Raw genomic sequence first — 13,279 nt, 5'->3', positions numbered from 1 at the left:
ATTCCCAATTCCTTTCCCACCCATTAAGATGGCTAGATATGAATGAAGAAACTGTCCTATCTTTAAAACTGTTTCTTCTGAAGATTTATAATCCAAAACAAATTCACATAATTTAACTTCTTGTCTTCATTTGAAACATGACCTTCTACTAAGAGTGAGACATGCCTAAAAGAAGGATAAAACTAGGCACCTGTATTCACTTTTCTTAACAAAACCCATGAACTACCAAAGGAATGTCAATAGGCCTTCCAACATGGAAACTGGGCTGATCATATAGGGCTGTCAATCGAAAATCAGCTCCATTCAGCACACAATCTGTAAATAAGGAAGCTTGGAATGCAAGTTTAGGGGTTTTAAAAATGTATATTAATTTGCCATTTGCTTCTTTTGTTTGTTTAATGTTGATTCATGAAACGCAGCCATATTCTCAGCCAAGCAGTGGGTAGATCCATGGTTGTTTTTATTTGTTTGTTTTTTGTTTAGAATCACAAAATGCTTCAAAAGCTCACAGGAAGTCAAACTACTGGAACTTATCTTACACCATTTTCTCATGAAATTATTTGGAAGATTTTTGTTTTTAGAGTATGAATTTTATGAATAAAAAGAAAATTCCACAAAAATTATACAACAAAGAGAAACAGGGGGATTTTTTCTGACAGAGAAAATGTGACTCTTTAGGACTTCAAAAGATTTATTTTCTATAAATTGGATTAGTAAACAAGCAAAAGAATGTGTTATAAAATCAGAATTAGAATATGATACTAGAGAAGGATGATTTTGTTATTTTCAAGACAAACAACAACTTTGAAAAGGAGTACTTTTGATTTCTTATATTAATAATGAAAAAGAAAATAAATGACAAGCCCAGTCATTCTTACAGAGCAGAGCTGAACAATGAATGTGCTAATACAAAGTAGGTTGGCTGATGAGAAAATGATTCTGCAGGGGTCCCTTATGATATAGAATGCTATGATTCCCTGGCAGCAAAGGCTCTTTCTATTTTAAATATCTTTAAGCATTTATCTATACAAATAGATATTCAACATCTCCTCTAATAATGAGTAGACAACAATCATTCAAGAATTTCTTACTAAAAAAAAATTTTAAAACTACAGTTTGTGTTCTAGTTTTGTCATAGTTCATAAGAGTTTAAGTATAAATATCTAAAGTTCAATTTATTTTTTGGTTACGATGATTCTGAAGGTCTAAAAGACCATGGTGGGTTGAAAGAAAAGTCCATATTAACTACAGATTAAACAAATGTGATCACTTTTGATGAGTGAAAGTTTAAAACAAGCATTTATGATTAGATTACTGATATTAAAACTAACTAAATTCACAAAACCTTCTTTGAATATGCAGTAAGAAATAAAAGAAATGACTCAAGTATAATTGGAAAATGTGCTCCTAACAGAATGACACCTTTTATGATGTTCTGCTGCTTCAGAAAGTCAAAGAGAAACTATGGAGAAAAATTCAGTACGTTTTGTACTCAACATGAATTCCCAATAGATATGTCAACATTTCCTTTATTATGTTACCCTATATTACATTACTCCTAATTATATTATTATATATTATTCCTATATTATATTACCCAAATAACATTTGAGATTTATATAGAACTACCAAGATGACCACATATAGGAAAAAAAATACTTTGCTCCTAATGCATGCGTGAGAAAAAGGAGTCATGTAATAGTAGCAGTCAAGGACCTGGGTGACTTGAAGGAGGGTGGTGGCCTTGATGGAAAAAAAAAACAACCTCAAAATGGAGGTGGATATTGGAAGAAAAAAGAATGAACCACATTATAGGGATCCAAAAACTTTTTAAAAAATTGGATCTCTTGGGATTATATTAATTCTTGGGATTATATCCTTTAAAAGAGCCTCAAATGCAACTCTATGTGAGATTCTTTTTAAAAAACTGACATTTGTTTTGGGATACTTTATGCTAGTCTATATAAGTGGGTGTCCCATAGCATTGAATATTATGTAATGGGCTGCTTTACCTGACTGTGAACACTGACTGACATGTTAAACAGATTATCATTAAGGAGAAAGACGGAAAAAAAGTAACATGAATTCGGTACCTGAAGTTGTATTTTTGCATCTTTGCTGACGCTTTTTGTTCTCCATCGTCTTGTGACCCGCTTGTCTTTCTTTGAAATATCTACACAGTTAGCCTACATTACACAAATAGTTAAAAGCAACAGAGTGCTATTAAGTTCACACAGATGACACAGGTATAGACAAAGAAAGCACAGTAAGTTAGTAAAGAATCATTGTGTTAGATACTTATACACAAACAACAAGGAGAGAATACCAACTCTGGTGCCCACTGGGCAGAAATCATATAGAGCCCCAGACTTAATGGCAAATATCTGCTACTGGGCAAACTAGACACAGTATTTATTATAGAAGTATACTAATTCTCTTTCTGCATGAAGATATAGTTACCTGTGAGACTTTGCAAATTATATTCCGATATCAATCACTGCTAACATAACATAGCACAGCTATCACTTTCTTCTAGATAATTTCAGTCAGCAATAGATTATTTCAACATCTAGTTTCACAGTCTAATTATCATTGAACCATATTAAGATCTAGAGGGGATTTAAAGATTTAAGATGCCAAATTACTCCATTTTATAGTTGTCTTCATATATTCATTTACCTATTCATGAAAAGGTCATTGAAATACTTTAAGAAACATTTATGATGCATTTACCTGCATATCAGTGAAGTTTGGTGCTGACTGAGTTCTTTGCAGTATTTCCAAATTTTGAAGGAGTTTACTAAGTTCCACAAGGTTTGATTGGCAGTGTGCAAGATCTAATGAAAACAAGAAATCAAGATGTATTAGCACTAGGGAGGTGAGAGGAAATCATGCCAATGGAAATGCCAAACAGCAACATCTGAAGGCAAATCCAAATGAGGGAGAAATATGAACTCTTAACAAGCTACAAGAATAATAGAGGTACATATCATTGCAAACCATTCCACAATTAAAATCAAGCCTGGATCATATGAAGTCATCAGGATTGAGTACCTCTGAAACTTTAGAAAAAACTTGAGCATGTGATTACTTTTTAAAATAAATTTTTGTTGAGGTCTTTTGTTTTTCTGCTATCTCCTTCCCTCCTCCTCCACTGTGAGAGGAGGAATTAAAGGAGGCAAAAAAACTCACTTCCTCAAAAATAACTAATATATCAAAAAAAAAAAAGGTCACTTGTTATATACAGCTTTCTACACACACTCCCACACTTCTCCAAAGAGCAGGGGGAATTGTCTTCTCCCATCTGTTCTTAGGGGACAAGCTTGACTATTTAAACTTTGCAGCATTCAATTTGGGCTGTTTTTGTTGTATGTGTACCTACTTTAATGAGAAAATGGAGGAAAAATACTCAAGGTTTTGGTTAAACAAATCAAGTTGAGTAATCCATGATGCTTCATCCCCCACTAAGTTTTCTTCTTCTTCTACTACTACTACCACTGATGCTGCTGCTGTGGCTACTGGACCTCCCTATAATGCTTTCCATACATTTGTGCCGCAATAACAACCCTATCAGCTGTCCAAATTTAATGGTTCACAAAGCATGAGAGTGGACTAGCATGTGGGTGAAATAAAGTGCAGCTTCATAAAAGGATGGACGAGAAGGCAAAGGGTTAAGACAACCTTTTTCTGCCCAAGTTTTGGTCTTGGAAAAAAGAAGGAAGGAAATAAGCATTTACTAGCCTACTATTTTTGGCAGGTATTGTGCTAAGTGTTTTATTATCTTATTTGATCCTTAGAAAAATCCCGGGAGGTAGGTGCTATGAATGCCCCCATTTTATAGTTGATAAAAAAAAATGGAGGCACACAAAGGTAAAGTGACTTGCCCAGAATCACACAGGTAGTAAGCATCCAAGGCCAAATTTGAACTCAGGCTTTCTTGACTTGATCCATATTGCCAGCTAGCTGCCAAACAAGTATTTATTAAGTGTTTACTAAGTGCCAGGAGCAGTGCTAAATGCTTTATAAATACCTCATTAGATATTCTTGAGGTAGGTATTGTAATTATCTCCATTTGTTGTTGTGTTTGTCCTTTGTTTTCAAAGAGGACTGTGGCATAAGGGAAATGATCACATGATTTACAGTTGACTTTGATTTGCGTGAGGGAGGGTTGTGTAAGGTCACCAGCCTCACTTTTTCCTCCAGAGTCATCTAGATCCAAGATCATCAGGATGACTGGAGATGACCCAGGATTCAGTGGGAGACCCTGGCCCTTTTAGGCTAAGGTCTAAAAAAGTGAAACTGGTGACCTTGCACAGCCCTCCCTCACTCAAATAAAAGTCAACTGCAAGTCATGTCATCATTTCCCTGATGCCATGGTCCTCTTTGAAAATGAAGGACAAACACAATCTGTGAGTAGACTGAGTTGCCTGAATGGGGACCCAGCTAGTTCGGTAACTCAGATTGTCCTCTCCCTCTCCTCTCCAAAGGAAGGTAAATTTTGATGACCAGAAGCTGGCCACTAAACTCAGGGTTTACTGGCTAGATCTCTTTTTCTTCCTTCCCTTCCCTCCTTCCTTCCTTTTTTCCATCCTTCTTTCCTTCCTTCCTTCCTTCCTTCCTTCCTTCCTTCCTTCCTTCCTTCCTTCCTTCCTTCCCTTTCTCTCTTTCTTTCTCATAAAACCTTAAACCTAGTTCACTCCATTTAACAATTGAGGAATTGTGACAAATACAGATTAAGTGGCTCACCCTGGGTCATACACTTACTTGGGGCTTCCTGCTTGAAAAAAAAAAGGTCTCATTCTCTCTCTCTCTCTCTCACACACACACACATACACACACACAAATAATGAGTGTGTGTCTATACATATTCCAAGGACATTATGCAAAGCAGTACAGAATTATCCTGTGCTTACTAATGATAACCCATTTAAAGGAGCAGTCTCAGTCTATCAATCATCTTTTTCTCTTTTCAGAATTAATCTTAATTTTAAATGATCAAGGTTGTACTAAGTGAAAGGAGGCTATTCCAGAAGAGAGATTTGGTTAATCAGAGGTTTTAAAATAGTGAAATTCGTTATTACAGTGTTTTTATCGATTTGGATTTTCTTATGTTCACACTTCAGTTCTGTAACTTATTACTTGTGTGAACTTGAGGAGTTTACCCAAACCCTATGAGTTTGTTTATTTTATTCCATTGGTAAAATCAGGGGATTGGCCTCTAAGGTCCAGCTTTATATCTATGAGCCTACGATTTAAAAAACAGTGGATTCAAAAACAAACTAATATCAACCTAGCTGATTTTTTAAACTCAGTGATAAGATTTTTAAAATCTCATTTTTAAACAGGTAGCTTAACAATTCACTTAATTAGACTTGCAGTCACATTCTTTTTGCATTTCAGGAAGAGTCTTTTAAACATTAATTTTATGACATCCCAAGGTCATGACAAGTCAAGTTCTTTTCTCATCATCAACAGGTCATTTGTGTCCAGAACTGTGCTAAGTATGCAAAACTAACCGGTAAAAGTTTCCTATCAGTTTACTGGACTATCACATAAGGTCTGCCTTCAAGATTTTTCCTCTGATAGGAAGAAAACAGTTAAGTACCTAGTAAAGCTGAAACCTGCCCTCAAATAAACTGCTTATTTTCTCTAGTTTACAGTATCTTCCCACTAATGTAAACTACAAGAATGAAGGTGTAGGATAAAGAGACTGCCAAAGTGTTGAATTGAAATTGACTATTGACACTACAATTGAAATTGACATTTAAGACACAAAGGTGACTTACAGATGTTAGTGTATCAGGAACAACCACAAAATCAAACTACAATAGGTAATGGGAAAAGGGGCTCTTTGGACATTGATAAGCATAGGAAAATGGAATATAAAGAATCTCTCATAGAAGTTGTTCACACAATTAAATACAGTCGAGAATACAGAGACATCAGCACTGAATTACTCCATTATTAAACATTTAGAACATGCCTTCGGGCCACTGAAGTTTAATAGTAATTACTTTTCTGCATGCAAATTATTAACCAACTGGAGAACATGTCTATGGAAAGCTCTGTTAACATGTAGAACTATTTGGTTTTTCCTGGTAGTTTGCTTAAATTATATACACATACACTATTTAAACATTGAAAAACTAACTAATTTCAATTATCTACTGAATGCCAAAGGCATCCATTTTCACACTAATCTAGAAAGCAAAAAAATTTTTTATAGCAATGCATAATTTTTAAAAATCTATATCTAGATTTCTAAATTGGGTCTGGTTTAGCTTGCAGCATCTGTGGGAAAGCCCTAGATGCTTAATGAGGGAGAATTCAAAAGCAGACAAGGGTTTTGCATTCTATTTGCATCAGGACTCTTCTTGAAACCATATCTGAGTGATGCTATTACTGCAGTCTTCTAATCTCTTTAGTCTCCTCATTGGTCAAATGAAGGGTTAAACCTGAATCTCTATGGACCAAACTAAGATGCTCTCATTCTACTCCAAATTCTAGCTTATTTTTTAAAGAAACATAACAAGACCATGAAGTCCTTGTGGACTGAGACCCTATTTAATGGAGCTGAAAGACCAGGGTTTGAGACGAGGCTCTAAAATTAATAAAAGCTGTGCAACCATGATCATTTAACTTCTGAGACTCAATTTCCCTGTCTGCAAGATGGGGATACTACTACTTGTTCTATCTAGTTCATCAGATGGCTACTTATTGTTTGAGACCCGAAATGTCCAGCATAGTGCCAGTCATAAGGGAGACATGCCAGAAACACTTGGTACTCAATCTAGTGATCATTCTTTAGGCATAAAGTAGTGCCATCAAGACAGTACAGAAGTGTAGGCTGTGGCTTATAACTGCCAAAACAGTAACTAGGTTCTTCCAGAGGGTACAAGGTGAGAGATTAATATTAGAACTTCTATTCTTGGGGTGGGTAGGTGGGGCAGTGAATAGAGTACTGGCCTTGGAGTCAGAAGGATTTGAGTTCAAATTCGACCTCAGACACTTGACACTAGCCATGTGACCTTGGGCAAGTCACTTAACTCCAATTGCCCTTCATTTCCCCTTCCAAAAGGCAAAACAAGCAAACAAACAAACAAAACCCTTCTATTCTAGAGAAAAGTACACACAATTGAGCTTAAAAGAAATAAATTTTCCAGTCCTTGCTTTGTCAAAAATGATTTTTTATTTTAGAGCAAGTAACTTCTCCACACTGCAATTTCTCATCAGTAAAAAGTCCAGTCATAGTGTTGTTGGGAAGAGGAAGTTAGATAAGAAATGAGAAAATAGGGGCGGCTAGGTGGCTCAGTGAATAGTACAATGGCCCTGGAGTCAGGAGGACCTGAGTTCAAGCAAGTCACTTATCCCCCATTGCCCTCCCTTCCCCCCTTCAAAAAGCAAAAAAAGAAAATAGTCTGAAAAGCATAAAGCATTATTTAAATGTGTAGTATTATTAACCTGTGAAATAGGGATACATTTAAAATTAATTCAGAGATGGTCCAAATTTAGTTGCTTTGATGAAGATTCACACTGCTTTTCACTTTTACCAAATAAATTATGGAGAACAAGAAATTTCTTGCAGAATGAGCCAATGAAAGGGAGAGGCTGAAGATGCCCTGAAGTGGAAAGACTTTTGGAGTTAGAAGGAACCATAAGTCCATGACTGATGGATGAATTTCTTATGTAATATCTTTAAGCTCTGCTTGCACAACTCCCGTGACCAGAAACTCACTTATTTTTCTTTGACATAACTGCTTTTCAAATGTTGGGTAGGATGTGACCACTATATTTAGAATAATCTTCAGATCCTTCAACTCATCATGTCATGCTAACACACTAGCATTTTCTCTCAGTTTCATGCCAGCGACAAGTCTGTGTAATGGGAATGCAGATTTGGAAGATCTTCCATGCCCCTAGGCTAAAGTGCACCTGAAGCCTGGGGTGGGAGGCTTGTTTTTCAGTAGATACTTCTTGATTGGCCAGTGAGTCAATAAGGTTGTTACATTCTCTGAGCCAGGAGAAGGCTGCTTTGTTTTGGGGGCTCACTTTGAGAAGTGTTCTGTGATTTGAGCTGGATTCTGGGAAGCCGTTGTCTGGAGCCCCCCCCCCATCCCCTCCCCCCGCTTTGAAAAACCCAGATGTTGATTGGGTATGGATGTAATGGCTGGACAGTTTGGAAAGCTGTCTACTTGATCTGTTTCTGTCTTGATAATTCTGCCTGTATACTTTGAAGTTCGGGGTGCTGACCTTTTTCCCCTGAACAAGGTAAACGATATATGGTCTGACTGATTAAAGTAAGCTTGTTAACCCATTTTGAGTTGCTTTCCTTTATCAAAGCAGATCCAGGAACCTTGGTAGCAGCAAACCCTGAGGATGCTGGGGGTACTTGCTGCTACAGTCTGATAAGTCTATCTTTCCCCCCCTTTGAGATATATATATATATATATATATATATTCAGAGACATAGGTCAGAACCCTACAATGACAAAAGAGACTTCCCTTCAAATTGATCTCCATTCATTAATCAACAGTCTTTAAGTTATTCATCTAGAGATAAAGGGTATGGTATGATATAATACTGAACTTTAGGGCATGACTTGAAAAAGTACAAAGGCCAACTTGGGAATAAAGCTCTTCCCTGACACTTGAGAGAATGAGTGTAGAAAAAGCTATTCTAACATCAAAAACACAAGTGAGGGACCTCATTCAGCTGCCTCAGTCTTCTCTGGAAAAGAAGAGAGGAATTCGCTGTTCGGTGTGGAGAGGGTAAGATTAGAGGCTGCTTGGCATTATCAGAGTGGTGAAAATTTGAAACAGAAGTTAAAGATATGCCAGAGAATAAATATGAGATGAATAAAAGGATTGCTGATGTACACTGAGGGCCTGGTTAAAATTAAAGTATAGATTTATAATATGTAAAATAGCATCAGCTCTGTGACTTTTTCCAGCAACACCCTATATGCCAGGTACAAAACAGGGAAAGCAGATGATGAGAGGCATTTGGCATCCTGGATTGGTAAGATGGTAGGTGAAAAAGATGATGACATGAGAGAGTTGAGAGTGACAGTGGAGGACAAATTTGAGGAGGTTAGTCATAGAGTTCAGCCTCCTTTTGGGCTTGAGTTCATCTAGAAAGGAGTAGATAGACTGGGCAAAATGGAAGGGCTTCAGTGAATGGAGGTCACAGGGCAAAAGTTGAGAAGGTGTGAAAGAGTGAAAGGGTTAACAAGGGGACTGTGCTCAGAGAGGAGGCATGGCCAACTTGGAAATCAGGTCCATTAAGTAAAGAGAAAGAATTTGTAAGTACCCCGAGAGCAAGGATTGTTTCTTCTGCAACCCCTTTAGTACCTTATCGACAACAAACGTTTGTTGAAATGACAGAGGAATTGTGTAGTGGAGAGAGCACTGGATTTGAAGTCAGAAAGAAAGCCTGGATTCAGAACCTGACTTTTGTAATTTATTGCCCATATGACCTTGGGCAGGTCACTTGACCTGTCTGGGTCTCAGATCCCTCATCTGTAAAGTAAGTAAACAAAGAAAATCACTAGTCCCCAAAGTTCACTTCATTGATTTTCTATGGCTTGTTATCAGAGACCACTGACCTTCTGCACATCTGTCCATTTCTTCAGAATCCTGTAACCAAGCTGCTACTTTACTCTGGCCAGTGGTACATGTTGCAGGCAGGCTATTACTGCATGGTATAGGTGGTTGCCATGGGAAACTGTTCTGTGGTACCTGATGTTCATGAAACAGACAACATTATGAGTAATAGTACTAATAAATAAATGAGAAAAGTTATTGAAGAAAGTTAAGTGATATGTCATACAATGGTTACCTTCCATATTTCTTGTATATTTGCAAAATAAGACAGAACCCTCTTTTATAGAGGTCCTGCCATGTGTTGAAAATATACTCCGAAATTCACAAGCAACAGTATAAATAATGTCATCAAAATATGAAATATTGCCAAGTGAGGTAACCCACAAAATGGCAGGGAAAGTAAAAAAATTCAGAACCATAGTACCAGCAAACTAAACTGCAATGTCCTGAAGGGTGCAGCAGCAGGCAGGTGGCCCCCAATTTCTATAAACTGCCTGCCTGAATCTTAGAAATTGCATGGTGCAGTGACAAGAACACCAGAGGCCAAGGTCCTCTGTTCAAATTCCAGCTCTCCCACTGAACAACCTGTGTGACTTGGGATTGTAGACCTCTTCTGGAAAATAAGACTAGGTAGTCTTCTAAGATTTCTTTCAGATCTATGATCTCCAAAACTTTGACCTCTGAAATGTGCTAGGTTTCTAGTTGAAACTGTGAAATCATCTGGAGGTAATGGGGAACTGGGTGGAGGGGGAAAAGAGAAAGACAGAGACAGAGAGAGAGAAGAAAAATGAAAATTCCCTAAGTATTTTATCTAGAGGCAATCTCTGCATGGCTTGTGATTTATGCACACTAGGAAAAAAATAGTTTAAGTCTTAAGAGACTATACCACTGTAAGCTACATCCAACACATATTCCATTATCAGGATATTGCATGGAACAAATAATCTACTTGAAACAGCTCTTTTAAAAGAGGTGCTAAGGCACCCTGTGAAAAGGACTCAACCAAGTTTTCAAAAAAGCAGTAGCCATTTAAAATCCATCTTTGACTCTAATATTCAATTACAACAGATCACTCCTCTTCTAAATCATCATGAATTCAATGAAGTGCATGCTTAGCAAACTCTGGCTTATTTATTATCCACAGAGGGCCACAAACCAATTATCACTTCCGAGACTCATAATTTGATACTTAGGATGCAAGCAGAGTGATAAATAGACTTTTTCCTCTTTTTTTTTTTATTACCTCCTGATAAATGTAATGGAAATATTTCACTAAGCTAAAGCATTAGAGGTATTTCATTGGAAACTAGAATAATGGGTCTCATAGAAGTCATATAGTTTTCCTATTCCAAACCAAAAAAAGTAGAATGAAACTAGTTTCAAGTAATTTTTTCTCTTGAATCACCAGGGCAACAACAGTACTAGTAATGAAGGCACCCTGCCCTTGGTGTTATCCCATACCAAAGACAGAGGCAGAAGTGAAAAAAAAAACACTGATGACACAAGTATTAAGCTTTTATATTTAGAAAATCCATCTGTGGCTGATTTATTTTTCAGGAATTTGGGTTAAAGCAGGAGGTTTATTCCAAACCTTGGTCTATGAAAAGGAAAGAGGAACACATAAGCTTAGGGGTTCAATGAATGCTTCTTGTGATGAGTATCATGCTATTGAGTCTACTGCCCCGCCTTCCTAATATCCTCCCCATAGGATACTTTTCATCATAGCAACAGTTCATATTAAACTTGACCCAATACCCACATGCTTTAAAAGAGAATTAACAAAAGAAGCCCAGGTCTTGGCTGAGAGAGGGAGAGAGATAATGAAGTTATATAAGGTTTGAGACACTTTGGGGAATTTAAGATGTAAATTCAGCAAATCTATTCAAGTCACAAATGTAATATGTCAATGCAATCTGTCCTGTGGCATGGATGAACCTGTGATTTTTCTAATAATGATGATGATGATAGCTAGTATTAATATAATGCTTTATATGTTATCTAATTAAAACTCTCAACAACCATGGAAAGGGTCAGAGAAGAGGTAAGTGACTTGACCAAAGTCACTCGGTTAATTAGTGGGAATTAGCTGTTAAAAGATCACTGGTAACGTTGGAGTATAGTTTCCAGAAGGCAGTGAGGTTATAAATGGAAATAGAAAATGTTAAGAAATGAGTCAGATAATCAATATCATATCACTTGTTTTCTTATGGGATAGGGGAGGAAAAGAATTTGGAACTCAAAATTAAAAAAAGAATGTTAAAATGTTTTTATATTTTGAAATGTAATTAGGAAATAGTTAATAAAATAAGAATATATTTAAAAATAAAAACATATTAAAAAAATCTAAAAAGTCAAAGGGGAATTTGAGGCAACAAATGTAGACAACTCCATGTCTGATTGGGAAAGAGAGTGAAGGGTTTTTAAGGATAGAAGAGGCCTGGACATGTTATGCAAGGAATGCAAGAGTGTGTTGGTAATGTTTAACAACCAGCTCTCCTGGGGCAGCTATGTGGCACAGTGAATAGAGCACTGGCCCTGGAGTCAGGAGGACCTGAGTTCAAATACGGTCTTAGATCCTTGACATACTTACTAGTCGTGTGACTTTGGGCAAGTCACTTAACCCCAATTGCCCTCCAAAAAGAAAACAAAACAAAACAAAACAAAACAAAAAAGAACCAGCTCTCCAGAAAAAACAATGTACCTATGATACACTTTTAAATTTAAAATATTAATGAATTACTAATAATATCTCCTTTATCTTTCTCCTTTATCTTTTTCCAATATCTTTCTTAGGGCCAAACAATCAACAAAAAAATACCAAGCATGGTTGCATAGCATTTGTTGATTTCTGAGGTTTAAATGCTCACCTTGAAAATGAACAATTTGCTCACAGGAGGCAGTTTTAGCTGTCTCCAGTACATCCTTGAATTAGGAATGTTTTATTAGATTTAGAAAGATCAAAAAGATAGAAAATAATAAAGGAAAGGGGAAGAAGAGAGTAAGATAGAGATAGGAGATGGAGAGAAGGTGGAGAGGAAAGGAGAAAGGGGAAGAATTAAAAGGAGAGGAGAAAGTGGGAAAGAAAAGGAGGGAAGCAGAGGGAGAGTGATACAGATATAGATGAAAGGCAAAAGAGAGGGAAGAGAGGAAGACAGAGAGGAAGAGAGGAAAAGAGGGAAAACGGTCAAAGGGGCAAGTTTCCAGGGGAGACAGAAAGGGATAGGTACAAGAAAGGGTAGGCTTTGGCAAGAACAAAGGCTACCACTCTTGCAGAGAGGAAAGAAAGGAGAGAACAGGTAAAAACATGGAACATTTTGAAGTCTAAAGTAAGAAGAAAATGAAGCTCAGGAGAGATGGCGTCTATTTTTCTCAGAAAAGTAGGAAGCCAGGTCCTCTGCTGTGAGAGAGGGAGGAGGAAGTATTGGTAAAGATTTGAAGAAACAAATCTGAACACCTGCTATAGGGAATAGAATACACAGTTAATCAGTGAAAAAGAAAACACAGCTAGCTGCCATGAGGGTTGAGTTGAGATTATAACACATTTAGAACTAGTTGGTGTGGTTGCACAACTTTCTGTCCACAGAAATATGTAAATCAGTTTACAATCGGACAATAAACGTTCATTAAGCACCTACTATGTGCCAGGAGCTGAGCAGGCACTAGAAAATGGAGGGGC

General features: G+C 37.0%; 1 protein-coding gene across 2 annotated transcripts in view; it reads right to left on the bottom strand.

The window, feature by feature from the left end:
* OSBPL6 (oxysterol binding protein like 6) overlaps positions 1 to 13,279 on the bottom strand; it is a 276,138-nt gene that overhangs the window by 64,877 nt on the left and 197,982 nt on the right. The window contains exons 7-9 of one of the 2 annotated variants that reach the window (XM_069068488.1): positions 9,606 to 9,738; positions 2,734 to 2,837; positions 2,094 to 2,186 (exon numbers count right to left, since the gene is read on the bottom strand). In XM_069068488.1, the coding sequence (XP_068924589.1) occupies positions 2,094 to 2,186; positions 2,734 to 2,837; positions 9,606 to 9,738 (330 nt within the window). The remainder of the gene's footprint in view (positions 1 to 2,093; positions 2,187 to 2,733; positions 2,838 to 9,605; positions 9,739 to 13,279) is intronic. The other variant, XM_069068487.1, reaches the window with a different exon arrangement.

This window comes from Petaurus breviceps, unplaced genomic scaffold, assembly GCF_028583685.1.
Source record: "Petaurus breviceps papuanus isolate PSGF00001 unplaced genomic scaffold, PetGlider_PUasm1.0 90763, whole genome shotgun sequence".
NCBI classification, from domain to species: domain Eukaryota; kingdom Metazoa; phylum Chordata; class Mammalia; order Diprotodontia; family Petauridae; genus Petaurus; species Petaurus breviceps.
The sequence above is the reverse complement of the archived record's forward strand: the minus strand, read 5'-3'. Positions and strand labels throughout refer to the sequence as shown.